General features: G+C 46.3%; 1 protein-coding gene across 3 annotated transcripts; it reads left to right on the forward strand.

Moving 5' to 3' along the window:
* Positions 1-578: 578 nt before the first annotated feature.
* On the forward strand, positions 579-26,891 carry LOC139563334 (pre-mRNA-splicing factor ATP-dependent RNA helicase PRP16-like). Of its 3 annotated transcripts, none has more exons than XM_071381961.1 (25): positions 579-875; positions 1,331-1,675; positions 1,830-2,035; positions 2,150-2,314; positions 2,426-2,594; positions 2,731-2,849; positions 2,956-3,029; positions 3,134-3,289; positions 3,444-3,605; positions 6,934-7,041; positions 7,128-7,252; positions 7,385-7,522; positions 7,867-8,053; positions 8,610-8,795; positions 9,085-9,225; positions 9,839-10,066; positions 10,263-10,370; positions 10,476-10,588; positions 20,500-20,708; positions 21,388-21,542; positions 21,687-21,842; positions 22,017-22,277; positions 22,433-22,528; positions 22,638-22,759; positions 24,696-26,891. In XM_071381961.1, exons 2-25 carry the CDS (start codon positions 1,347-1,349, stop codon positions 24,775-24,777), a joined length of 3,795 nt encoding a protein of 1,264 aa, XP_071238062.1. In that variant the 5' UTR covers positions 579-875; positions 1,331-1,346; the 3' UTR covers positions 24,778-26,891. The 3 variants fall into 3 exon arrangements, with proteins under 3 accessions (XP_071238062.1, XP_071238064.1, XP_071238063.1); XM_071381963.1 differs by having other exon boundaries at positions 1,833-2,035; XM_071381962.1 differs by having other exon boundaries at positions 626-691.
* Positions 26,892-26,925: the final 34 nt, after the last annotated feature.

Consider the following 26,925-nt stretch of genomic DNA (forward strand, 5'->3'; position numbering starts at 1 on the left):
CCATACAGCCGGAGATCCAAAGTGTCCTGTGAGAGACAGGTTGAGAATGCCAGAGTTCGAGTGGGGCAGAACGTTTCATATGCTGAGGCAGTGAAGAGAGTAGAGGATAGCCCAAGGGTGAGTGAGTTGACTGGGAGGTCCCCAGTGAGTAAGCCTGAAGAGAGAGAGCCATAGAAGAGCTTTTTAGTATGGTTGGATTTCTTGCGTTTATAGCCATGGTGATCAACTGCACTGCACTGATGGAGCGGAAATGAGAGATTTTAGTGCCAAAGAGCTACAGGAAGTTTTGAGAGAAGCGGTTCCATCCTCCCAGGCCAACGGCCTGGTGTAGGATAATTTAGGACCAAAGTAGTTGGATGGGGTGGTGGATTTTGGGGCATAGTGTATAAGTGCAGGGTTAGATGGTGGTGCAATTTAAGTTTTTCCCCATTCTGCTTTTCCTTTTTTGTGACAAAAATGTGCAAATTGCACTCCAACCTGCAAATTGCAGCAATGTGAAACTAGTCTGCCTGAAAACCACAGGAAGAAGAAAGTAGATTGTCCATTGTTCTGATACAGAGTTTTAATAAAGTTTTTTTAGGAATATCCCGTGGAATTGTGGGATAGCAATGGCGACTTCTGTCTTTGTAAACAAAAAACGCATAATTTACAAAAGATAATAGCTATTTCGTAATGGTTTGAATCATCTCAAGTGGGTGGCACAGTTTCGTACTTACATGAATGGTATTTTCCCAGTAACTCGGGTTGTTAATGTAATTGAAGTTCGTTTTTTGAGTTACAATACATACATGTGGCAGGTTTAGCTAACGTTAGCTTGCTTAAAACATACTAGCTAGCGTGTCAGGATCTTGATAGACTCACCACCTATTGTTAAGGTAAGCAAGCCGGTGTTTATGAATGGGATTTGACAACTGTAATATCAGGTGTATAGTCGTAGCTATTAGTTAATTTCCTTTTTGTAACGTAATAGCTAGCTCGCTAATTAATTCATTGGCTGAGCGATATCCAGTTAGCTAGCTGGGTACTATAGCTACTTAAAAAATATATATATTTGAAGTCACGTCTGCCATTCAGTTATAATAGTTTCTGCTGGTCGTTCATTGGCGTTAGATGTAGTAGTAACAGATATACTATAAGTAGCTAGTGTAACTACAGTAGTGATTAAATAGCTGCGTAGCTAGTTAGCTACTGTAGCAATATAAAATACATCCCGTGAATTATTCGGGCGCAATTTTATACTTTGGCTCGATTAGTTTAATGTAATTTCCATATGTAACGTTACAGAATTAGTAGTTGGCTAATCTCCCCAAAAATGTGGTATCCAATCCAGACAGTTGTTTGAGACCATGGAGGATGATGCGTCGCTGCACCGACTGGAGGGCAGTGACCCCACTGCGCAGGACGGTGGGCTGATCGTGAAGAAGAAGAGTGCAGCAGTAGAGCCTCATGTCTTTCGTGCACCCACTCCACGCACCTCTCTCCTGGGCCTGGATCTGCTGGCAGCTCAAAAGAGAAAGGAGCGTGAGGGCAAGGAGCAGGCTGAGGCTGACAGTGATGACAGGAATAACAAGAAATCCAAGGTGTCCTCCTACAAGGACTGGGAGGAAGGGAAAAGTGATTCTGGGTCTGATGAAGAAGACAAAGATGAGGAGGACCAAGGTGGTAAAAAAGAGAGGTATGTTGTTTTGAAATGATTTGGTTTGAGTTACTGTAGCCTCTTTTCATAGTGGCATAGAATACATACTCTCTCCCTATCAAGAGATCATATCTAAACTGATGTCATGCATGCAGTGTTGTCTTACTGACACTTTATTCTATGTTTCATAAAGCAGCAGGAAATACCGTGTGACTGGCTCTGAGACACCCTCTAACCCTGGAGGGGTCAGCGAAGAGTTCCGTCGCAAACACCAGCAGAGGGAGAAAGACCGGCGTGAGCTTGGAATGTATGCCTCCTCCAAAGAGGACAAGAACAGAGAGAGGGAGAAGGACAGAGAGAGGATCAGAGATACGGACAGAGATCGAAGGGGTGAAAGAGGTGAGCAAAAAATGTATACATCTGCATGCACAATGTTAATATTCAGGCAATAGCAATATTTTCTATCTGTTGTGTATTTGTAACTGAAGTAATGACTAACTGTTTTGATGGCAGATGAGCGGGAGCGCAGTAACAGCCGCGGTGGCGGCAGCAGCCGGTCGGAGCGTGGAGACCGCAGTGAGAGGAGTGAGCGCTCACAGAGAGAAGGCTGGTCCTCCGAACGCATCAGCCGGGGTAGCAAGAGAGAGGAGCCTCCAACGCCCCAGACACGCCCCAAAGGTCAGTAACCCTGCCTCACCCCCGGATAGGCAGTTCTTTAAGGTCCTTAGGTCATGCTTACAATACACTAAGCACTCTTTCTCCCTCCATTCCTCATACCCTTTGACTCAGATGGCACTCCCTCGCGCACCAGCTGGGATGAGGATGACAGCGGCTATGCCAGCTCACGCCGTTCCCACTGGGAATCTCCCTCTCCTGCCCCTTCACACAAGGATTCTGACAAGTCTGAACGGTCGGAGCGCAGCCCCCGCTCTGGACGGGAGAGCGAGAGGAAGGACAAGTAAGCAACTGCAGCTCAACACTCGTATGTTAATTTAACTGGGTTTTATAGTACTATTAAAAGACACATTTTCAGTGGCTATTAGAAATGTGTTATTTTCAGCTTTTAAATGAACTTTTCTTGTTTCTGTTCCCAGGTCAGTCAGAGGCCGGTATCCTGATGACACGCCCCTTCCCACCCCATCATACAAGTACAACGAATGGGCCAATGACAGGAAGCACTTGGGCTCCACTCCTCGTCTGTCCCGTGGGAAAGGTAAGCCCCTCCTTCCCCTCTCCCTCTTCCCCCAGTCACGTTTGAGCTCTTATTAATGCTCTGATAAGGCTTGCTGATGTTTGTGGATTGTGTCTCTGTGCCCCAGGTAAGAATGAAGGAGAGGATGGCATCGCCTTTGATAATGATGATGAGAAGCAGCAGTGGGAGGAGGACCAGAAGGTGAGTGGACATGTGGAGTCTTAGCAGTAACACAAATTGATAGCTTTCCCAACATTAATAAATGCACATTTCTTTGTATTGACTATTGCCCGGTGGTGTTGCAGCAAGCGGACAGAGACTGGTACATGATGGACGAAGGCTATGACGAGTTCCACAACCCACTGACCTCCACCTCTGAGGATTATGTGAAGAAGAGAGAGCAGATCCTGCAGAAGCAGACACAGAAACGCATCTCTGCCCAGAGACGACAGATCAATGAGGTATGGCACTGTGTTGCTACTCTATGACCACCTCCGGCCCTGGGTGCATGTAGCCCGTTTAGTTATCGTTTTGATTGTTATTACCATCCGTGGATTAGAATTTTGTGTGTGTGTGGTCTGTGTTTAACGATGTGTGTGGTGTTCCTCCTGCCAGGATAATGAGCGCTGGGAGACTAACCGTATGCTGACCAGTGGAGTGGTCCAGAGGCTGGAGGTGGATGATGACTTTGAGGAGGACAACGCTGCCAAGGTTCACCTGCTGGTTCACAACCTGGTCCCTCCATTCCTGGACGGGAGGATAGTCTTCACCAAGCAGGTAATGCATCATTACAGCACGTTATGGGCCAATGAAATTACCAGCACTCCCCTACCTATTTATTTGGACAGAGAAGCTAAAACTTTTCATTTGGCTCTGTACTCCAGCATTTTGGTTTGAGATCAAATGTTTTGTGAGGAGACACTATGGCTCTGACGATACCAGTGTCGCAATATTTTTTTCCATTGCAAAAATGAAAACACAAAGCAGACCACTCTTAGGTCCTTTAAAAACCTGCTGCATGTAAAATATTGTGTTCTATAGCTTGGAAAATAAATAAATGTGACTCTGGGTGACAACATAATGATGTTTGTTTCTAACATTAGGGCAGTTTTTCTAAAGAAGTTAAATTTGCTTCGTGTTTTGTTTCCTTTACCAATAACGGGAGGGTAGCATTGTTTAGGGGGGTATGATATTTATGCCTCTAACTTTCTCACTCATCATTATTCACGATTCATTCATGATTATCTGTAATCATGCTAGCTTCCACATTAAAGTAGAAGTGTTCAGAAACATATTCTATTCTCATTTACAATGAAAGTGACTCCAAACATTGGGCATAATGTTAATAATAATAATAATGCACAACATAATCCGAAACGCAACCAAAACAAACTGCACATGCATCCAACACGTTTGTAGGGTCAAAGCTGAATGTAGTCATTGCTTGCTAGGAATATGGGACCAAATACTAAACCTTCACAGAATTGAATACACTATAAGTGAATTTGTCCAAATACAGTGCCTTTAGAAAGTAGTCACACCCCTTGACTTTTTCCCCAAAATGTTGTGTTGCAGCTTGAATTAAAAATGTATTCAATTGAAATTTTGGGTCACTGCTACACACAATACAAAAGTGGAATTATGTTTTTAGAAATGTTTACAAATTAATTAAAAATGAAAATCTGAAATGTCTTGAGTCAATAAGTATTTAACTCCTTTGTTATGGCAAGCATAAATAGGTTCAGGAGTAAACATGTGCTTAATAAGTTGCATGGACTCACTCACTGTGTGCAATAGTAGTGTTCTACAGGATATTTTTATGAATACCTCTGTACCACACACATACAATTATCTGGGTACGGTACCTCAGTCGCAGTGAATTTCAAACAAAGATTCAACCACAAAGACCAGGGAGGTTTTCCAATGCCTCGTAAAGTAGGGCACCTATTGGTAGATTGGTAAGAAAAAACAAAAGCAGACATTGAATATCCCTTTGAGCATGGTGAAGTTATTAATTACACTTTGGATGGCATGTCAATACACCCAGTCACTACCAAGATACAGGTGTCCTTTCTAACTCAGTTGCCAGAGAAGGAAGGAAACCACTCAGGGATTTCACCATGAGGCCAATGGTAACTTTAAAACAGTTACAGAGTTTAATGGCTGTGATAGGAGAAAATTGAAGATGGATCATTAACATGGTCAATTAGGGTAGTATTGTGGAGTAACTACAGAGTGAAAAGCAGGAAGCCGGTACACAATAAAAAATTATTCCAAAACATGCATCCTGTTTGCAATAAAGGCACTAAAGTAAAATAGCAAATGTGGCAAAGAAATGTTTGGGGCAAATTCAACACAACACGGAGTACCAATCATCATATTTTCAAGCATGGTGGTGGCTACATCATGTTATGGGTCATTGGCGAGGAATAGGGGCGAGGAATTTAGCTAAGCGCAGGCAAAACCTGGTTGTCTGCTTTCCACCAGACACTGGGAGACAAATTTGCCTTTCAGCAGGACAATAACCTACAACACAAGGCCAAATATACAGTGCATTCGGAAAGTATTCAGACCCCTTGACTTTTACCTAATTTTGTTATGTTACAGCCTTATTCTAAAATTGATTCAATAGTTTTTTTCCCTCATCAATCTACACACAATACCTCATAATGACAAAGCAAAAACTGTTTTTTAGAAATGTTTGCAAATTTATTCACTTATTTTATTCATACGTATTCCTGCCCATTTACTCAGTACTTTGTGGTGTACCTTTGGCAGCGATTACAGCCTCAAGTCTTCTTGGGTATGATGCTACAAGCTTGGCACACCTGTATTTGGGGAGTTTCTCCCGTCGCTGCACAGCTTTTTCAGGTCTCTCGAGATGTTTGATTGGTTTCAACTCCGGGCTTTGGTTGGGCCACTAAAGGACATTCGGAAACGTGTCCCGAAGCCACTCCTGTGTTGTCTTGGCTGTGTGCTTAGGGTCATTGTTGGAAGGTGAACCTTCACCCCAGTCTCAGGTCCTGAGTACTCTGGAGCAGGTTTTCATCAAGGATCTCTCTGTACTTTGCTCCGTTCATCTTTCCATCGATCCTGACTAGTCTCCCAGTCCCTGCCGCTGAAAAACATCTCCACAGCATGATGATGCTGCCACCACTATGCTTCACCGTAGGGAGGGTGCCAGGTTTCCTCCAGACGTGACGCCTGAAGAGTTCAATCTTGGTTTCATCAGACCAAAGAATCTTTTTTCTCATGGTCTGAGAGTCCTTTACATGCCTTTTGGCAAACTCCAAGCGGGCTGTCATGTGCCTTATACTGAGGAGTGTCTTCCTTCTGGCCATTCTACAATAAAGGCCTGATTGGTGGAGTGATTCAGAGACTGTTGTCCTTCTGGAAGGTTATCCCATCTCCACAGAGGAACTCTGGAGCTCTGTCAGTGTGACCATCGGTTCTTGGTCACCTCCCTAATCAACGCACTTCTCTCCCGATTGCTCAGTTTGGCCAGGTAGCCAGCTCTAGAAAGAGTGGTGGTTCCAAACTTCTTCCATTTAAGAATGATGGAGGTCACAGTGTTCTGGGGACCTTCAATGCTGCAGACATTGTTTGGTACCCTTCTTTAAATCTTTTTGCTCTGTCAACTGTGGGACCTTATATAGACAGGTGTGTGTGCTTTTCCAAATCATGTCCAATCAATTTAATTTTTTACAACAGGTGGACTCCAAGGTGTAGAAACATCTCAAGGATGATCAATGGAAATAGGATGCACCTGAGCTAAATTTCGAGGTTCTTAGGAAAGCGTCTGAAATACTTATGTAAATAAGGTGACATTCTGTTCTGTCGCCTCATATAAAACATTTGTTCTCAAATCCAAAATGTTGGAGTATAGAGACAAATATATATTTTTTCTTCACTGTCCAAATATGTAGGGGAGTGTATATACTTTTAAGGTCTGAGCCATTGGCGGAGAGCTGTTGCAGGCTTGTTGAGGGATTGTGAGAGTCTGCTGATAAGTATTTGGAACTGGCTGAGTAATAACTAGTAGACTTACTATCAGAGTTGCTGTGTACTGAATGCGTACTGTTGCTGATGTCTCTCTGTGCTGTAGCCGGAGCCTGTCATCCCTGTGAAAGACGCCACCTCTGACATGGCCATCATCTCCCGCAAGGGCAGCCAGCTGGTCCGCAAGCACCGCGAGCAGAAGGAACGCAAGAAGGTAGGCAATGTTTAAAACAGCTATACAGTACTTGATGGTATGGTTACTGGCTGAATATCTGACTGTCATTTTGATTGTTTCTCCAGGCTCAACAGAAACACTGGGAGCTGGCAGGCACCAAGCTGGGTGACATTATGGGCATCAAGAAGACCGAGGACGGGGATAGCTCTGGGGGCAAGCCAGTGGGCGAGGATGGCAAGGTGGACTACAGGTAACAAGCCCTTTACTAAAGGCTTATTTTGTGTCCATTTTGAATGTTTATTAAACATCTGTTGTGACAAGAACATGTGACAAGAACAACCTCATTAATTCCCTCCCTCCCTCTTCTCCTTCTTCCCTCCAGAACGAATCAGAAGTTTGCAGACCACATGAAAGATAAGAGTGAGGCCAGCAGTGAGTTTGCTAAGAAGAAGACCCTGCTGGAGCAGAGGCAGTATCTGCCCATCTTCGCTGTGAGGCAGCAGCTGCTCAACATCATCAGGTAGTTACTCTACTAGACCCGGCCTGGCTGTCCTGGGACCACTTATCACCCCCAGCCTTACCCCAGATGCAGGCTTTCATTCAGGGTGTAGGATAAGACATGTATGGCAATGAAGGGGGGAGTTGGGGGCTGTGAAGTCAGAATGTTCATATGTGATTTACCTTTGGTTAGAGAATGACCACATTAAAGGTGACTTAGGTAATGTTAGACAGCGTTTGTAAATCATTGACAAATACACTTCTGAGTCTGTTTTCGTAAGCCGTTATTTATGTTTCCACAGTTTCGTAAGGTCGAAAGTCCCATCAGGATTCTAATGTTATTGGTTGTGATGTGATTCTGTCCAGGGACAACAGCATTGTCATCGTGGTGGGGGAGACGGGAAGTGGGAAGACCACCCAGCTGACCCAGTACCTTCACGAGGACGGCTACACCAGTTACGGCATGGTGGGCTGCACCCAGCCCCGCAGAGTGGCAGCCATGAGCGTGGCCAAGAGAGTCAGCGAGGAGCTGGGCAGCAACCTGGGAGAGGAGGTGAGCATTCAGCTGGCTTATGGAGGAGCCACTAGACAAACATGAACTAGATCTTAGAAACAGTGATCTATGGATCAGTCAAAGCAGTGGATAACTAGTCTTATCAGTTAACCCAGTGTAACAGACCTGGCAAGAGTATAACTAGTCTTATCAGTTAACCCAGTGTAACAGACCTGGCAAGAGTTTATGAACTGCAATGAACTTGTTTATAGAGGAACAGAAGTACTCCAGAACCGAATAAGTGTTTTTTTTCACCAGATATCAATGTTCACTGTTTTTATAGAGGTCATCTGTCAATTGATGTTGAGTCATGGTGCGGTCTTGGTTTTATCCTTATGGAGTTGACGCTTGTATTCATATATTGTGCAACACTGCCATCTAGTGGTGATTCAGAGATCGTACACCGCTTCCATTCTACAACTTGTAATGGAACTGTCCTCGCCAGCTCGTTTCTTTGGTTGGCCGGTAGCACTGTCGTTTGAATGCCGGAATTCATACGTGGAATGTAAATATATGTAGTTCACTACTAAACCATTTTTTTTTTTTTGCTTTGCAGGTGGGTTATGCGATCCGTTTTGAGGACTGTACGTCGGAGAAGACTGTGATAAAGTACATGACAGACGGCATCCTGCTGAGAGAGTCTCTCAGGGAGTCAGATCTGGACCACTACAGTGCTGTCATCATGGACGAGGCCCACGAACGCTCCCTCAACACAGATGTGCTGTTCGGCCTGCTACGAGAGGTCAGAAAGATACCTTTTTTTAAAAGTATTTTGTATGTTTATTGGCTAGAGCGATACAGAGGTGAAAGGTTGGAGAGAGGGTGCTGAAAGAGCAGTGGGCTGGATTCAAACTCATACCGGCAGTGATATGTGTTCCAGGGACAGTGGCTTAGACTGCTAGACCAGAGAGACACTTTTACAGCTCACTGGATGTTATTCAGTTGTGATTATTTTGCATGTTTTTTTATTCTGAGGCTTTGTCTTGTTGTAAGCAGTATTAGAACTCTCTCTCTCTGTCTTTTTCTTCCAGGTTGTATCGAGGCGTTCTGACCTCAAGCTGATAGTCACCTCAGCCACCATGGACTCTGACAAATTTGCTGCATTTTTCGGCAACGTTCCCATATTCCACATTCCAGGAAGAACATTCCCTGTAGACATCTTATTCAGCAAGGTATTGTGTCCAACTCTCCATTCAACATCTATTTATTATTATTTGTTTCAACACAGCCATTTCATTTGTATAATAACTTACACCCTGACTAGACGGCCACATTTCAATAATTTCATCCACACTACTCTTCCATCCTCTTATTGGTTTTCACAAAGATACAAACCCACATGGGGGCTTTAAAGACGAACAAGGAGAGATTGATCAAAGATAACTAAAAAACTAACTTGGTTTCACTTTTGTCTGTAGATTAATCGTCAGAGTAGAGAAACATACTAATTTGTAAAAAAATGTACAAAGAACCAGCTAAAAAGAGGACCATTTGCATGTCAGGTAAAATAACATCCCTGGACAAACTGCTAGCAACAGCTATCTAGCTGAATGTTTCATGTGTTTTGACCTTCCACGAAATGTATATAATTGATTCACAGTTGGTTTTGGTATTTTAACCTGCGTGTCATGATCGCTTCTGGTGGGGATCGGCAAAATGATCATGCGCAGAATGGAAGACGCAGCCGCGGGCCCGGTTTAGTCATGGAGTAAGACTACTGTTATTTGTACCAAGGTAGTGTGTGGTTGCTGTGTATTCTAACAGTGTTGTGTGTTATGAGTGCAGACTCCCCAGGAAGACTATGTGGAGGCAGCAGTGAAGCAGGCCCTACAGATCCACCTTAGTGGTATGGGTGGAGACATCCTCATCTTCATGCCTGGCCAGGAGGACATCGAGGTGACGTCAGACCAGATTGTGGAGCGTCTGGAGGATCTGGAGAGCGCCCCTCCTCTGACTGTACTGCCCATCTACTCCCAGCTGCCCTCTGACCTCCAGGCCAAGATCTTCCAGAAGGTAACCAATAACACCCAGTTACTGTTACACTAACATGTACAGTTTGAAATCTTTACATACTGCAGTATCCTTTGTACACAAGCATACTTGCTATTAGGTAGTCGGAATGCATATACCCAACACAAAAAGGAACTCGTCCTCCTTACTGGTAAAGTGACGTGTAGGTAATGTCTTTGTTATGTTTTCTAACTGCCAGGCTCCAGATGGTGTGAGGAAGTGCATCGTTGCCACCAACATCGCCGAGACCTCCCTGACTGTGGATGGTATCATGTTTGTTGTGGATGCTGGATACTGCAAACTCAAGGTACCCTATCACCCTCACTATCTTCCCCAGACTATCAAATGATAAGACAAGCCATGTTAAGATAGTATTTCTCTGTGTTTGATGCTGATGTGTTCTCTTTGACAGGTGTTCAACCCTCGCATTGGCATGGATGCCCTGCAGGTGTACCCCATCAGCCAGGCTAACGCCAACCAGCGTGCGGGCAGAGCAGGACGTACAGGGCCGGGCCAGTGTTACAGGTAAGTCACTGTCTACACACACGCGCAGTCTCACACTCCAAATGTGCAGTCCTCCCACCTTCCTCAGTTTCCAGAGGGCTGCCTTTGTCCTCCAGTTGTGGTAGAGAAGTATGGTGCCATAATGAAGGTGTAATGAAAGGCAGTTATTTGAAGGTGTCACCTTGGTGTGATGTTAGAGTGTTCCAGTCAGGGCTAGCAGGAAGTAGTATTCACTGACACTGGTCTATGTCAAGAGTGTCCTGTCTTCTAGAAAGATAAGTACTCCTACATCTGACTCAAGCAGTCTGGAACTAAACCTTAGATCAGCCATATCTTCCCCCTTTCATGTCTATCTGGGCCTAGATACAGGAATAAACAGGCTGAATTACACAATTCTCCTCACTCTGCCTGCTATCTCATTCCAACCGCTCCTATCCACCAAAAAGGTAGAAAGCCCGATACAAACATTAGCATCCTTTTGTATGGTGAGACACCAGTTTCAGCACGGCTATCTGAAGCGCGATTGTGTGTGTGTAATGCCGCCGCCGGTGTTTCATCCTCTGGCTGATGCACATCAGAGCTCCCCTCAGACGGGCTGTCCAGGCCTCTGATCTGCTTGAGTGAGTGAGTGAGTGAGTGAGTGAGTGAGTGAGTGAGTGAGTGAGTGAGTGAGTGAGTGAGTGAGTGAGTGAGTGAGTGAGTGAGTGAGTGAGTGAGTGAGTGAGTGAGTGAGTGAGTGAGTGAGTGAGTGAGTGAGTGAGTGAGTGAGTGAGTGAGTGAGTGAGTGAGTGAGTGAGTGAGTGAGAGAGAGAGAGAGAGAGAGAGAGAGAGAGAGAGAGAGAGAGAGAGAGAGAGAGAGAGAGAGAGAGAGAGAGAGAGAGAGAGAGAGAGAGAGAGAGAGAGAGAGAGAGAGAGAGAGAGAGAGAGAGAGAGAGAGAGTCTTTCGTCTGGGAGCCCACCACACAATAAATACTCATACAAAACCACAGTTACACATCAATTAAAAACACAACTCCAACTCCTCCTCCACAGTAACTAAACACAACAGCCTCTGAATACCCCATATACTCAAAAACAGATCAATATTGTTGACAAGTTTATAATAGGCAAACTCAACCCTTAGTCTCGCTGCCAACATTCCCTCCAGCATTCCCACCACATCCACAGACCCTTGTCCCCGAATACTGTTCTTTCGGGTCTTCCATATCGCTAATTTTGCTGCCCCTAACACAAAATTAAGCAACACAACGACACCCTTTTGACTGAACCTGTACTTTGGCCCAAATATATACAGTTGGGAAGAGAACCTCTCCCAACGTTGAGAACCAGTCAGTGATCAGGTCAATCATCCCGACCAACCTGGGACACAGTAAAAACAGGTGTGCCAGAGTTTCAGACTCTGCACAGAATGGACACCCCTCCCCAACAGTAGGGTCCAGGTGTACCAGATGCATGTTGGTGGCTATGGCTCCATGTATGATCCTCCATTGGAGGTCAGCTGTCCTCTTATCAATCGGCAGTTTGTATAATGATCGCCAACAGCCTTTTGGGGAAGCACCTGGACCAAGCACACCCGCCCACCTCGTCGATTTTACCCCTTCCAGGGAAGAGGCATGGGACACCTTTACACATATTCTGTACATGGCCTTCTTTCCCACCTCCTTGAAATCCCCCAGCTCCGGGGTATCGAAGGAAAGCAGCATCCCCACGTCCTCCTCAAATGCCCCCACCGCAGCACTAACAATCAGTGCAGGGAACACATAATCCAGACCCTCCTTCCACCGATCAGATTTGGAAATGTCAGTCACATACTGACGATGAAGCACTGGCAAGGAGTCACAGACCTCAGCGACGACCTTCCTCAGTAGGCGAGATGATCGGATCCCCGCTCTTTCTCCCAGCTCCTCCAACGATCTGCTCCTGCTCTGCATCAGATGACCCAGCTTGGTGCACCCGACACCTAACAGGCATGAACGCAGGCTGGCTGAACCCAGAGCACTGGACTGGATGGCAGTGTTATAAAAAAGAGGCTCTTCAAAAAGCCACATCCCTGGTAGCGTGCCGGCCTTACGGGACTTGACCAGAATCCTCCAAGCCTGCATAACAGACTCATAGAATGGAGTCAGGCCATTCATCTCACCCCCCTCCAGCTTTAAGAGGAAAAGGTGCTTGTCTAAGCCCAAACAGCCTGCTCTCCTCATCAGTGCGTAGGCTGTGTCGACCCAGCTAGAACCGTCACTGTACAACAGTCTCTGGGCTGCTTGAAGCCGGAAAGCCATGATCCTAGAGGAAATGTCCACCAGGCCTTGCCCCCCCTCGTGCAGTGGCAGGTACAAAGCTGCAGCTTTGATCCAGTGTTGTCCAGACCAGAAGAAATTGACAAGGGTCCTCTGAAGCTCTTGTATCAGACCCTTTGGTGGCTGCAAAATCATTAGTCTGTGCCACAGGGTAGAGGCAGCAAGATTATTAATTACCAGTACCCTTCCCCTATAAGACAACTGGGGTAGCACCCATTTCCATCTTGACAGTCTGGCACACACTTTCTCCACTACACCCTCCCAGTTCTTTTTCTGAAAGACATCAGAGCCTAGAAAAACACCCAATGTCTTCATCCCATCTCTGCCCCACTGAAGCCCCCCTGGTAACCGTGGAGCGGACCCTATCTGAAGCTGACCTGCCCACAGCGCTTCACTCTTTCCCCAATTGACTCTAGCTGAGGAGGCACCCTCATACACCATTAAAGCGTCTGAGAGAACCTTAACATCCTCAGCCCCTGTAATAAAAACTGTCACATCATCTGCATACGCAGACAGTGCTATCGTGGGACCCTTCATTACACCTGGCACAGAGAAACCAGTAAGCTTCGCTCTTAAAAAACAAAGCATTGGTTCAATCGCCAGACTATATAACTGCCCTGAAATTGGGCATCCCTGCCTGATACCCCTTTGGACAGGGATGGGGCAACTCAAACCACCCCCCACCTTCACCATACACGAGGCCCCAGCATACAGTAAATTCATCCAAGACAAAAAAACATCCCCAAACCCAAAGGCTTTCATCGTTTTGAACAAATACTGGTGGTCCACTCGGTCAAAAGCCTTCTCCTGATCCAAAGAAAGTAAACCCACATTTACATCAGACAGTTTACAAATGTCTAGAACATCTCTTATCAGAAACAAGTTGTCAACAATTGAGCGATCAGGTACACAGTAGGACTGGTCCTTGTGGACCAACAATCCCAGATACTCTTTCAACCTGTTTGAGAGACATTTTGAAACTATTTTATATTCTGCACACAGCAAAGCAACAGGTCTCCAATTTTTTATGAGAGCCAAATCCCCCTTTTTTGGCAACAGTGAAAGCACCGCACGTTGACAGGATACAGGAAGAGAACCCTCATGAAAAGATTCACACACCACTTCATAAAAATCCTCCCCCATAGACCCCCAAAAGTGCTTATAGAACTCAGATGGTAAACCATCAATGCCAGGGGCTCGGCCTGTTGAGAGCTGCATAACTGCTGTGGACAGCTCTTGCAGTGTAATGTCAGAGTCCAATGCGACTCTCTGTTCAGGTCCCAATTTAGGAAGACCATGTAACAACTGTTCAGTACACAGAGAGTCACAATCCTCCGCCTTATAGAGGGCAGAGTAGAAATCCACGGCATGTTGACGCATTTCACTGTCATCCGTGGTCACCTTCCCATCAGGGAGACGAAGGCAGACCATCGGTTTACGTTGTAATTTCGACTGTCCAAGGTTAAAAAAAAAGGCACTAGGAGCATCCATATCCTTGAGGGAAGCGAAACGAGACCTAATCAAGGCACCTTTCACTCTTTCATGCAGAAACGACCTCAGTTCATGTCTCTTGTCCTGTAAGTTCATGACTAGTCCAGGGTCATTCTGAGTGAGCAGCTTCAATTCAATTGATTTGATGTCCTGTTCAAGGGCATTGATAGTCTCTTTAACTTCAATTTGAGACAAAGCAGTATACTGTTGACAAAATACTCGTATTTGGGCCTTCCCAACATCCCACCATTGTCTCAAGGACTCAAAATTCCCTTTTGTAACCCTCCATTTTTCCCAAAACAACAAAAACCTTTCACAAAACTTGACATCATGTAACAATTTAACATTAAAATACCAGTAAGGTGATGACCTTCGTGGACAGGACAAGTGAATATCAACAGTTATAATGTGATGATCAGAGAAACCCACAGGAGTAATGGCACACCTTCCAACCCTACTACAGTATTGATCAGATACGTACAACCTATCTAACCTTGCTGCACTGACACGACCTTCATTCACTTTCAACCATGTGTATTGCCTAACTTTTGCATTCCTTACTCTCCACACATCAGAAAGCTCTAACTCAGTTAGTAAGCCAGACAGGAAAGTGGCTGACCGCAGGTGAGGTTCTTCAGCGTTGCGATCAACAGTAAAATCCACAGTACAGTTCCAGTCCCCCCCTACAACCATACACCCCTCTTGGTCACACTGTCTTAAGGTTTCTTTTATTTTATCAAACACAACAAGACGCTCGGTACCCTCATTAGGAGCATAAACATTCCAAAAAACAAACAAAAACCCCATAACATCCACCTTGACCAATAAAACCCGACCCTTGACAATCTCTGTTGTAGATATCACAGTCACCCCTAAACCTGAGGAAAACAAGATGGCCACCCCAGCACTGAAATTAGTACCATGACTGAGTATATGCTGCCCCTCCCACCACATTCCCCAGTCAACCTCATTATCCTCATCACTATGTGTCTCCTGTAGGAAAACTACATTAAGCCTTTTCTGTTTTATTTCTTCTAAAACCCAAGCCCTCTTATTTCTGTCCCTTCCCCCATTAATATTGAGAGAGCCCACCCTTAGTACCTCCATGTAGAAAAGAGAAAGGAAAAGCAGAAGATACCACAGAGAAACCATAGAGAAAAAAGACACCCTATGAAGCATGATCATCATCATTATTTAAATATTTTCTTATTAACCTGACCACGTTTCCCACCACCTTTTGCTGCTGTAACAGCAGTAACAAATTTCCTCAAGCGAAACCGCTTCTTCTCACTCAACTGGTCCAACCCCACCGTCTTCTGTAACATCACAGCTGACCTCACAAACTTATCAACATCAAAATATTCTGCCAATTTTACAGATTTCCCAAAAGTCTGATCCAGAAACCCATTTACCTCCTCTAGATCATAAATTGAGTCCTCACCAGCTGCTGTCATATCAGAAGAGATATCCATATCCTTCTCCTGATCCTCCTCAGCTGAGGCCACAGACCACTGACTCCCCTCTACCACATCCCTTTCAACACTCCCCACTTGCACCCCATCACTCGTACCAGGCATCTCCTCCACTACCTGGGAGACTAGCCCCACCTGAACCCCATTACCCGTGGTGGGCATCTCCTCCACTACATGAGAGCCCAGCTCCACATGAACCCCCTCCTGTACCCCATTACTCGTAGTGGGCATTTCCTCTACTACCTGGGAGCCTAACTCCACATGAAACCCCTCCTGTACTCCATTACTCGTAGTGGGCATCTCCTCCACTCCCTTGGAGTCTAGCTCCACATGAACCCCCTCCTGTACTCCATTACTCGTAGTGGGCATCTCCTCCACTACCTGTGAGATTAACTCCACATGAACCCCCTCCTGTACTCCATTACTCGTAGTGGGCATCTCCTCCACTCCCTTGGAGTCTAGCTCCACATGAACCCCCTCCTGTACTCCATTACTCGTAGTGGGCATCTCCTCCACTACCTTTGAGATTAACTCCATATGAACCCCCTCCTGTGCCCCAGTACTCGTACTGGGCACCTCCTCACCAGTCTGAGGAACTGGCTCTTCAGATCCATCCTTACCTTCTACAACAATATTTTTCTGCTGCATAACATTTCCCTCTAATACAAGTTGCAACTCCGTGCCCTCAACACGGATAACTTGTTCCTCAGCAACAGGTGCTTGTGGCTGCTCAACCACTGTCAGCCCACCTCTCCCTACATCAGTGGGCCCAGGCGTTACGATGACCACCTGCGCCCCTCCCTCTGCCTTCTCCCTTTTCGGGCAAGCATGTCGCTTATGGCCAACATCCCCACACTCAAAACACCGTTGACTACCCGTACTAGCATACGCCATATACATTCTATTGTCATACTTGACTTTAAACGATATCTCTAAAGTCTGCTCCGGTGAGTCCAAAAACATAAACACCTGTCGCCGAAACGACATAACCTGTTTCAACGCCGGGTGTTTGCAACCCAACGGAACAACCTTAATTGAGCTTGCAAACTTCCCAAAGCGCAATAACTCGCGCTCCAATAGCTCATTTGGAATAAACGGTGGTACATTTGAAATCTTTACCCTTGTTGACGGAGAAAAAAGCGGGGTAACTTGAATAAACATTCCCTTAAGAAGTACGCCCTGCTCAACCATACGATCAACAAGGCGCTCTTCCTTAAGAAATACCACCACCGCTTTATTCATCCGTGACGCATACGCAACATTATCGTATCCTACCTTCTCTCCTACGGCGACCAGAAACTCCTCCACCGTGACAGTAGCTTCAGTGACACACCTAAAGCCGTGCCGAAGTGACAGGGACGGCATTCCAATTCTGGAAGCCATCCCCGCCAAAATCAAGGTAATTTCGATACGAAAAAACCTAAATACTTAATTCTACCACACAACAAAAAAAATATATACACTGCTCAAAAAAATAAAGGGAACACTTAAACAACACAATGTAACTCCAAGTCAATCACACTTCTGTGAAATCAAACTGTCCACTTAGGAAGCAACACTGATTGACAATACATTTCACATGCTGTTGTGCAAATGGAATAGACAAAAGGTGGAAATTATAGGCAATTAGCCAGACACCCCCAATAAAGGAGTGATTCTGCAGGTGGTGACCACAGACCACTTCTCAGTTCCTATGCTTCCTGGCTGATGTTTTGGTCACTTTTGAATGCTGGCGGTGCTCTCACTCTAGTGGTAGCATGAGACGGAGTCTACAACCCACACAAGTGGCTCAGGTAGTGCAGCTCATCCAGGATGGCACATCAATGCGAGCTGTGGCAAGAAGGTTTGCTGTGTCTGTCAGCGTAGTGTCCAGAGCATGGAGGCGCTACCAGGAGACAGGCCAGTACATCAGGAGACGTGGAGGAGGCCGTAGGAGGGCAACAACCCAGCAGCAGGACCGCTACCTCCGCCTTTGTGCAGGAGGAGCACTACCAGAGTCCTGCAAAATGACCTCCAGCAGGCCACAAATGTGCATGTGTCTGCTCAAACGGTCAGAAACAGACTCCATGAGGGTGGTATGAGGGCCCGACGTCCACAGGTGGGGGTTGTGCTTACAGCCAAACACCGTGCAGGACATTTGGCATTTGTCAGAGAACACCAAGATTAGCAAATTTGCCACTGGCGCCCTGTGCTCTTCACAGATGAGAGCAGGTTCACACTGAGCACATGAGCACATGTGACAGACGTGACAGAGTCTGGAGACGCCGTGGAGAACGTTCTGCTGCCTGCACCATCCTCCAGCATGACCGGTTTGGCGGTGGGTCAGTCATGGTGTGGGGTGGCATTTCTTTGTGGGGCCGCACAGCCCTCCATGTGCTCGCCAGAGGTAGCCTGACTGCCATTAGGTACCGAGATGAGATCCTCAGAGCCCTTGTGAGACCATATGCTGACACATGCACATTTGTGGCCTGCTGGAGGTCATTTTGCAGGGCTCTGGCAGTGCTCCTCCTGCTCAAAGGCGGAGGTAGCGGTCCTGCTGCTGGGTTGTTGCCCTCCTACGGCCTCCTCCACGTCTCCTGGTGTACTGGCCTGTCTCCTGGTAGCGCCTCCATGCTCTGGACACTACGCTGACAGACACAGCAAACCTTCTTGCCACAGCTCGCATTGATGTGCCATCCTGGATGAGCTGCACTACCTGAGCCACTTGTGTGGGTTGTAGACTCCGTCTCATGCTACCACTAGAGTGAGAGCACCGCCAGCATTCAAAAGTGACCAAAACATCAGCCAGGAAGCATAGGAACTGAGAAGTGGTCTGTGGTCACCACCTGCAGAATCACTCCTTTATTGGGGGTGTCTGGCTAATTGCCTATCATTTCCACCTTTTGTCTATTCCATTTGCACAACAGCATGTGAAATTTATTGTCAATCAGTGTTGCTTCCTAAGTGGACAGTTTGATTTCACAGAAGTGTGATTGACTTGGAGTTACATTGTGTTGTTTAAGTGTTCCCTTTATTTTTTTGAGCAGTGTATAATAATCTTAATCATGCACAGAAGAAACCAAAGAATGCCACCAAGAAAGAAAAAACCGAAGGAAAGTTCTGAATATCTTACGAGAGAGAGAGAGAGAGAGAGAGAGAGAGAGAGAGAGAGAGAGAGAGAGAGAGAGAGAGAGAGAGAGAGAGAGAGAGAGAGAGAGAGAGAGAGAGAGAGAGAGAGAGAGAGAGAGAGAGAGAGAGAGAGAGAGAGAGAGAGAGAGAGAGAGAGAGAGAGAGAGAGAGAGAGAGAGAGAGAGAGAGAGAGAGAGAGAGAGAGAGAGAGAGAGAGAGAGAGAGAGAGAGAGAGAGAGAGAATCCTAATCTCCACAGGATTTCATGCAGTTTAACTCTGTTTACAGCAGGGAAAATGTGACACAAAAGCCTGTTCTCTCTGAGATTTCACATGACCTTTTTCCTATCTGTCATACTTCCCCAAGTTGAGGGAGATGGTGGCACACACCAGACACGTGATTGTTTTGCCTTGTAAATGAGCTGGGAATTTTATAAAAGCGCCCTCTACCAAGATTACCCCCCTCCCCTCACACACACTCTCAGATCTGTGAAGAATCAATTTTGGAGTGGAGCTTTAGAGTATGTGGGGCCTAGGCGTTTGGAGGGGCGGGAGGTGAGGTGTGTGCGCCGTGCTGGGTGACTCGACTTGTGTGGCGAATCTGCTACTCAAAGCACCTCTTAGCTGTGACTCTGCACCCAACACACACACACATCTCCAGCCCCGAGGACATTCACACAACCCGGCATAACACACACACACATCTCCAGCCCCGAGGACATTCACACAACCCGGCATAACACACATCTCCAGCCCCGAGGACATTCACACAACCCGGCATAACACACACACACACATCTCCAGCCCCGAGGACATTCACACAACCCGGCGTAAACACACACACACATCTCCAGCCCCGAGGACATTCACACAACCCGGCGTAAACACACACACACACATCTCCAGCCCCGAGGACATTCACACAACCCGGCATAACACACACACACACATCTCCAGCCCCGAGGACATTCACACAACCCGGCGTAAACACACACACACATCTCCAGCCCCGAGGACATTCACACAACCCGGCGTAAACACACACACACACATCTCCAGCCCCGAGGACATTCACACAACCCGGCGTAAACAAACACATCATTCCCTCATAATGCACACACTTCAGAGGGATTAGCCACTAACTGAAATGGTTGAGAGATGCTTTGTTAGGCCAGACATATCAGTCTGAAGCAGCAATGGGAGCTGCTCTAAATAGCTTGGATAGTAAATACCTCATAAGTAGCTTGGTTAAATGTTTATAATGTGCAGTAGGCCTGTCTCTTTGCCCTTCTCTAAATGTCAGTTGGGGAGAGTTCAGCTTTCATGGAAACGGAGGCTTCTCAGTCACGGTGCCACTGTTACAGGTGTGAGCACTGTGTGAAGTCATGTCGGTGCCAAGCAGAGCGGGTTTAACCAGGTGGTGAAGACAGCGTCTCCAGACCTGTCACTCTATGGAGCATTTGTGCGTTTAGAAAAATGGTGTGTCTGCTAGATGATTCAATAACCTCCCCACTGTCGTTGTCTCTGTCACGCCATCTCTCCTTCTCTCCTCCTCTGTCCATCCAGGCTGTACACCCAGAGCGCCTACAAGAATGAGATGTTGACCACCACCATCCCAGAGATTCAGCGGACCAACCTGGCCAACGTGGTGCTGCTGCTCAAATCCCTGGGGGTCCAGGACCTGCTGCTCTTCCACTTCATGGACCCCCCGCCTGAGGACAACATGCTCAACTCCATGTACCAGCTGTGGATCCTGGGGGCCCTGGACAACACAGGTGGGTCTCTGCCCTGGCCTGGCCTGGACCACATCACTCAAGATTAGGCCACCAAATGTACAAACTGATCAAATAGAATAATTTATCTTAGAAAACAATGTTAAAATAGGGTGGGATAAGTATGTGTTCCCCACCAACAATACAGCCAACAGATTAACAATAACTACTTCATGTGCGAGGAGAGACTTGGATGATGGATCTAGTCAATAGGTTGCTGTAATGGTATGTACATGCACTGGTATGTACATGCACTGCACACCGTAAAGTACAGAGCTAGGTAGCACTGGGGTGTAGGTAGTGGAGTAATTGCATAGTGCTTTATCCTCTGTTACATTTAACTGGCTGAGTCTCATCTCTGTCTCATCTGAGCCAGATCCCTGGGGATTAGGGGATTTGGTGTCTGTGGAGGACTTTTGACGTTTGCCTGTGTGGTGTGTTAACGGCAGATTATCTCTGATTAAGGTTTACCTGGCCAATACAGCCTGTTCTGCCTCTGCACTTTCCCTCTAAGCTCCTTTATAGTCTGTCATGTAATCATTTAAATCAGAGCTGGCAAAGTTTGATGTAAATATTTTTTACAACCATCCTCCACTGTCAACACAGGAAGGTGTCACCTGTATTGTGTTCCCCCTCTCCTCTGTCTGTAGACAGGAAGTGTTATTATTTGTGTACCCCTCAGGTTCCCTGACGCCCACTGGGAGGCTGATGGTGGAGTTCCCTCTGGACCCGGCTCTGTCCAAGATGCTGATCGTATCATGTGACATGGGCTGCAGTGCTGACATCCTCATCATCGTCTCCATGCTGTCTGTACCGGCCATCTTCTACAGGCCTAAGGTAGATGTCATTGAGATCGCCAACCGATTAATGTCTTAATGTGTTGCTAATGTTTGTTTCTCTTTCTGTTATTAAGAAAAATTCACATTACTCACTGGACAGTTGTGTGACCCCTGTATTTCCTCTGTGTCCTGACCTTTCCAGGGTCGTGAGGAGGAGAGTGACCAGGTGAGGGAGAAGTTCTCGGTCCCAGAGAGTGACCACCTGACCTACCTGAACGTCTACCTGCAGTGGAAGAACAACAACTACTCCAGCATCTGGTGCAACGAACACTTCATCCACACCAAGGCCATGCGAAAGGTCAAACCACGCCCCTGTCCTTTACCCTCTCTGACCAGTCTCCCTGGCTTAGGATTGAAATGCACTTGATTCCCACTTTGCATCACAATAGTCACACACTGAGCAATGTGTATTGAATGTCCTCTTGTGTTGGTTCTCCGGTAGCTAACGTGTCTCTGTGTGTGGGTGTTTTAGGTGCGCGAGGTCCGCTCCCAGCTCAAGGACATCATGGTGCAGCAGAGGATGAACCTGGTGTCCTGTGGCTCAGACTGGGACATCATCAGGAAGTGTATCTGTGCTGCCTACTTCCACCAGGCAGCCAAGCTGAAGGGCATAGGGGAGTATGTGAACGTGAGGACAGGGATGCCCTGCCACCTCCACCCCACCAGCTCTCTGTTTGGCATGGGCTACACCCCAGACTACATCACCTACCACGAGCTGGTCATGACCACCAAGGTAACAGACCCAGCCTCCACACAGCTACGCCATGATCTGGACTGTTCAGAGATGAAGATGTTCTACACCTTGACTCACCAGAAAGAGCTGTCATATATATCAGCCTTCTAGCTCTGTTACTGTGTTGTAACCTGTGTTTGATGTCCCTCCGGTAGGAGTACATGCAGTGTGTGACTGCAGTGGATGGGGAGTGGCTGGCTGAGCTGGGGCCCATGTTCTACAGCGTCAAACAGGCAGGGAAGAGCAGGATGGTAAGCTCTTCGGGCCCTTACTTCCTCCCTCCCTACGTCTCATGGTTAGTTCCTCCTCCCTCTGTCCTTTTCTCTCCTCACACCCCTCTGTTCCTCTCTCTCTGTGCAGGAGAACCGGCGGCGGGCCAAGGAGGAGATCACTAACATGGAGGAGGAGATGTCTCTGGCGGAGCAGCAACTGAGGAGCAGGAGAGAGGATCAGGACAGGAAGAGTAACGTGGGCAGCGTCAGGTATACACTCATTTACCTTCATCTATTCTTCACAGAGAGGTTTCACTCGGACAATAGTCCCAGTCGCTATTAAATAGACCGCCGCGGCCCCACCCGCCTGTGGGGAAAACAACCTGTGGTTACCTTGGTTACCCAATTGGCTCACAGCAAAATCTTGACCTTTTTTCAAAGCAATTTTCCTGTTGTCTGCTTGTTTTAGTCAATTACAAAGCTACATTTAATAAAAGTACATGTCTAAAGATTACTTTTCAACATTGCCAAGTGTTCCCGCTACTTAGAAAAACGTAATATTGAAAGGCTTCCCTCATGCCCCATTTCATGACGGCGCTAACGTTAGCCATGTGAGTGCTAGCTACCTACCAACCAGTACATTAAGCTAGCCAGGTCAACAACAGACTATACAGCTACAAGTAGTGAGTGGAGTTACAAACAGACTGTACTTAACAAGTTAAATGTCTTCCCTGTGATTAAATGTTTTTTACACACATAGCTACGTGTAGCCTAATTGGACACCGCGTCCCTACATTTCCCACTCTCCCACCCTGAATAGCCTGAATCCACAGGGCTCTTCTCGCAGGCTCTATTTCCCTACGTGGGAGCATTGTGAACTATAGGTTGTGAATTTTGACCTGGCTACATGTACATTGAACAACAACAGCAGCATTTCTGCATGTTTTGTTATTTCTGTATAACAAAAAAATCAACAACGAAGTTTGCTCTTTTACAATGGGGTTCATTGGGAAACAATGTTAGTTTTCCAGAATCGGCCCCTTCCGAGTCGTAGAAACTGGTTCATTTAGCTGCTTCTCTACCCATCTCTCTAATTTTCACAGCCTCTCCTTCTCTTATCCTCTCTGTCTTCTCTACCATCTCTAATTCTCTCTGCCTCTCCTTCTCTCTTATCCTCTCTGTCTTTTCTACCTCTCTCACTTTCCATGATGAGCTTTTCTCACCTCCAGTCCCTCCAGACGAGACAAAAATAAATAATATTGACTCCTGGCTGACCCCCATTACTGCTGCAATTTAAATGGTGCCACAGCAGAGGGGAGAAAGGAGCCAGCGTTAATTTTCAAATTAGAAAGGACATTTTTTATTTTGCACCCGTTCCACAAGGCTCACAAAAGAGAAATGGGTTTGGGGGGAAAGAAATAACACTTTTATTGTTAATGAATCAGCAGATGTATTGCTATATCAGTCTGTGTGTGTGTGTCTGTCAGCCATTCTCCAAAATAATAACATTAAAACACGGAGGTTTAAGGAATAGATTAGAGAACGAGTGCCTCAGAATTATGATAGTAAACATGGCCGGCTCTCGTGGGCTCTCAGCTGCTTTTGTCCTCCTCTGCCTGTGAACACAAGCGTCCCTTCACCGTGCCGGGGCCCCATGAAACACTTCTACTACACATTTTGATCTGGTTCCTGTCTGTCATTCAGCAACCCCCCACCCTTACTCAGATAAGTGGGCTCAAAGCTTTACGTCAGAACTGAGGGCTGAAGGGAAGGCCTGGGTTATGACCTGATGGTTGTAATTGCTGCTGCTGGTGTGTGTGAGGACTGAGGAGAGAATGCTGGGTAGTGTCAGGGTGTTGCGCTGCTGTAATTAAAGATTATAGATTTTGCTGTCAGCCTGTCCCTCCCTGCTAGCCTGTCCCTCCCTGCTAGCCTGTCCCTCCCTGCTAGCCTGTCCCTCCCTGCTAGCCTGTCCCTCTCTGCTAGCCTGTCTCTCCCTGCTAGCCTGTCCCTCTCTGCTAGCCTGTCCCTCTCTGCTAGCCTGTCCCTCCCTGCTAGCCTGTCCTCTCCCTACTAGCCTGTCCTCTCCCTACTAGCCTGTCCTCTCCCTACTAGCCTGTCCCATTATGTTTGACATGGCAAGTTTTTTTTTTTTTTATTCTCTTGTTATTTTTATTGCCAATTGTTTATTCTTTTGTCTCAATAGGGCTGTGAAAATCTGCACCCCAGGAAGGAAGGAGGAGGCACCCATGACCCCAAAGCGCACCCCAGCTCGTTTTGGGCTCTAGTACTTCTCTGTTAAAACTTAAACACTTGAACTCCCCACTAAATATCACCTATATGTGTACCATACCATCACTGGATGAGCCTTGCTGAGAGGCCTTGGAAAACTGTCCCCTCCTATTGTCTGGAACCAGCCGCAGTTCAGACAGAGGCCAGCAGAGGTAGAACTTGTATAAGGCATGAGGCTCCCATAACAGACCTTTTCTGTCAGCAAATCCACATAGCGTCGCTCCATTTTTACGTGCAGAGAGATGTACGGCTGTTAGAATGCAGTATTTTCTATTTCTGTGATTGTAAAAAATATATAAACACAATGATGAAACATCATTGAAAAGGTATCGTCTTTAAGGAGTATTTGATATACCTTGACAATCTGTCAAAGCCTTTATCATAATCCTTCACTAGTGTCACAGTGTCCAAGCGGGAAATGTTTAGTTGTTCCATCTCCTACTGTACCCTACAAGGGGCTGTTTTGTTGATGGTAGTCTCTCACGATCAATATAAACTGTGTTCAATAGGGCTGGGAATTGCCAGGGACCTCACGATACGATATTAGCATGGTACTTTGGTGCCGATACGATGTGTATTGTGATTATCACGATTCTATATGTATTGCGATTCAATACTGTGATTTTATTGAGTCGATGTTCCAAACATATTGCTCACCATATATCTTCTGCAGAGGGACGAGAGAGATCCATGAGAAACGAGTTTTGATCAGTCATGGAAATAAAAGTGCTGAATACAAAAGAAGACGGAGAACAAGATATGAAGGAAAAATACTGGCATTTTGGTGCAGGTACAGCCAACTAGTGCGATATTGTCAAAACAATATATCCCGATATGTAACCGTATAGACCCCCCCATTACTAGTGTTTAAGTAGTGCTGCATTGTGCTGTCAGTCATAAGTCCAAACTAGTCTGATCCCGTAGTGTGTTCATTGGGCTGTATGTCATTCAGTGTGAGTAGAGAGAGGAGGCAGAAGTAGTACTGTCGTGTGTTCATGAATTCTGCCCGATTTTCTTCAGTTATTTTTCAATTTCATCATGTCCCTCTCGAATCTCCTTCAAGAGATCATTTTCACCTTGTACAACTGGCTGACCTCTGTATCCTTTTGTATGTCGTGTGTAGCAAATGGCCTGTGCCATGGTGAAGTGCCCCTTCACTGACTGAAGCATTATCCAAACTGTGCTTGTGGCATGAGTGTCTCAGACCTTATATCTGGAGCTACCTTAACAACACCCTTCATGCAAACTGTTTGGAGGACAAGCTTTAGCAACTGAGCTTTTCCTAACCCCATTAGCCCTTCAAAGCACTGATGGGCGGCAGGTAGCCTAGTGGTGAGAGCGTTGGACCAGTAACCGAAAGGTTGCTAGATCGAATCCCGGAGCTGACAAGGTAAAAATCTGTCGTTCTGCCCCTGAACAAGGCAGTTAACCCACTGTTCCCCGGTAGGCCGTCATTGTAAATAAGAATTTGTTCTTAACTGACTTGCCTAGTTACATAAAAAAAAGTCAAATATTCCCCAGCTTCTCTCCATTTACACATGAATGTCAGAACCTGGATGAAACTCATGACGGCCTCAGCCTCTCATGATCCTTGTGTTAAAAATGACCACCAATTTTATCTTGAGATTCCCCTCCGAGTCAGGTGGGTGAATGATCCCAGAAATGTATTTTGCAGGGGCCATGGTTGGAGTTGATATGTGTGTGTGTGCACATTTGGGTTTTTGCCCCAGCACTACACAGCTGATTCAAATAATCAAAGCTTGATGATTAGTTGGTTATTTGAATCAGCTGTGTAGTGCTAGGGTAAAAACCCAAACGTGCACCTGGGGGGCCCCAGGACCCCAGACTGATATGTCCTGCACTTGAGTAGTCAGGTTTAGCAAGGTGGTTCAGCAAGTTCCAAGCGGTGGACTTGATTCTGAAGTCATTTATTCTCTGTGTACTAGATTGACTTTGTATAGTTTTGTACAGACTATATTGTCTTGTTGGTGGTCAGTGACTCTGTTTTGTGATGTGAAATTAGGCTCTGGTAACACCAGCCCATGGTTTGCGAATATAATTTTTAACTTGACTACTTTTGGGAACTGAAAATAAATGGTCTTATTTTTTACTCTGTTGGTTTGTGTCCTTGATTCACTCACCAC

The sequence above is a fragment of the Salvelinus alpinus genome, chromosome 33, assembly GCF_045679555.1.
Source record: "Salvelinus alpinus chromosome 33, SLU_Salpinus.1, whole genome shotgun sequence".
In the NCBI taxonomy this organism is placed as follows: Eukaryota; Metazoa; Chordata; class Actinopteri; order Salmoniformes; family Salmonidae; genus Salvelinus; species Salvelinus alpinus.

What these genes read in the sequence shown, in the direction of transcription:
- LOC139563334 (XM_071381961.1), top strand. Translation starts at nt 1,347, where the DNA reads ATGGAGGATGATGCGTCGCTGCACCGACTGGAGGGCAGTGACCCCACT. An exon ending in TCGTCTGTCCCGTGGGAAAG is followed by an intron (nt 2,850 to 2,955) that starts GTAAGCCCCTCC and finishes TCTGTGCCCCAG; the next exon opens with GTAAGAATGAAGGAGAGGAT. An exon ending in GGGGGCCCTGGACAACACAG is followed by an intron (nt 20,709 to 21,387) that starts GTGGGTCTCTGC and finishes TGTACCCCTCAG; the next exon opens with GTTCCCTGACGCCCACTGGG.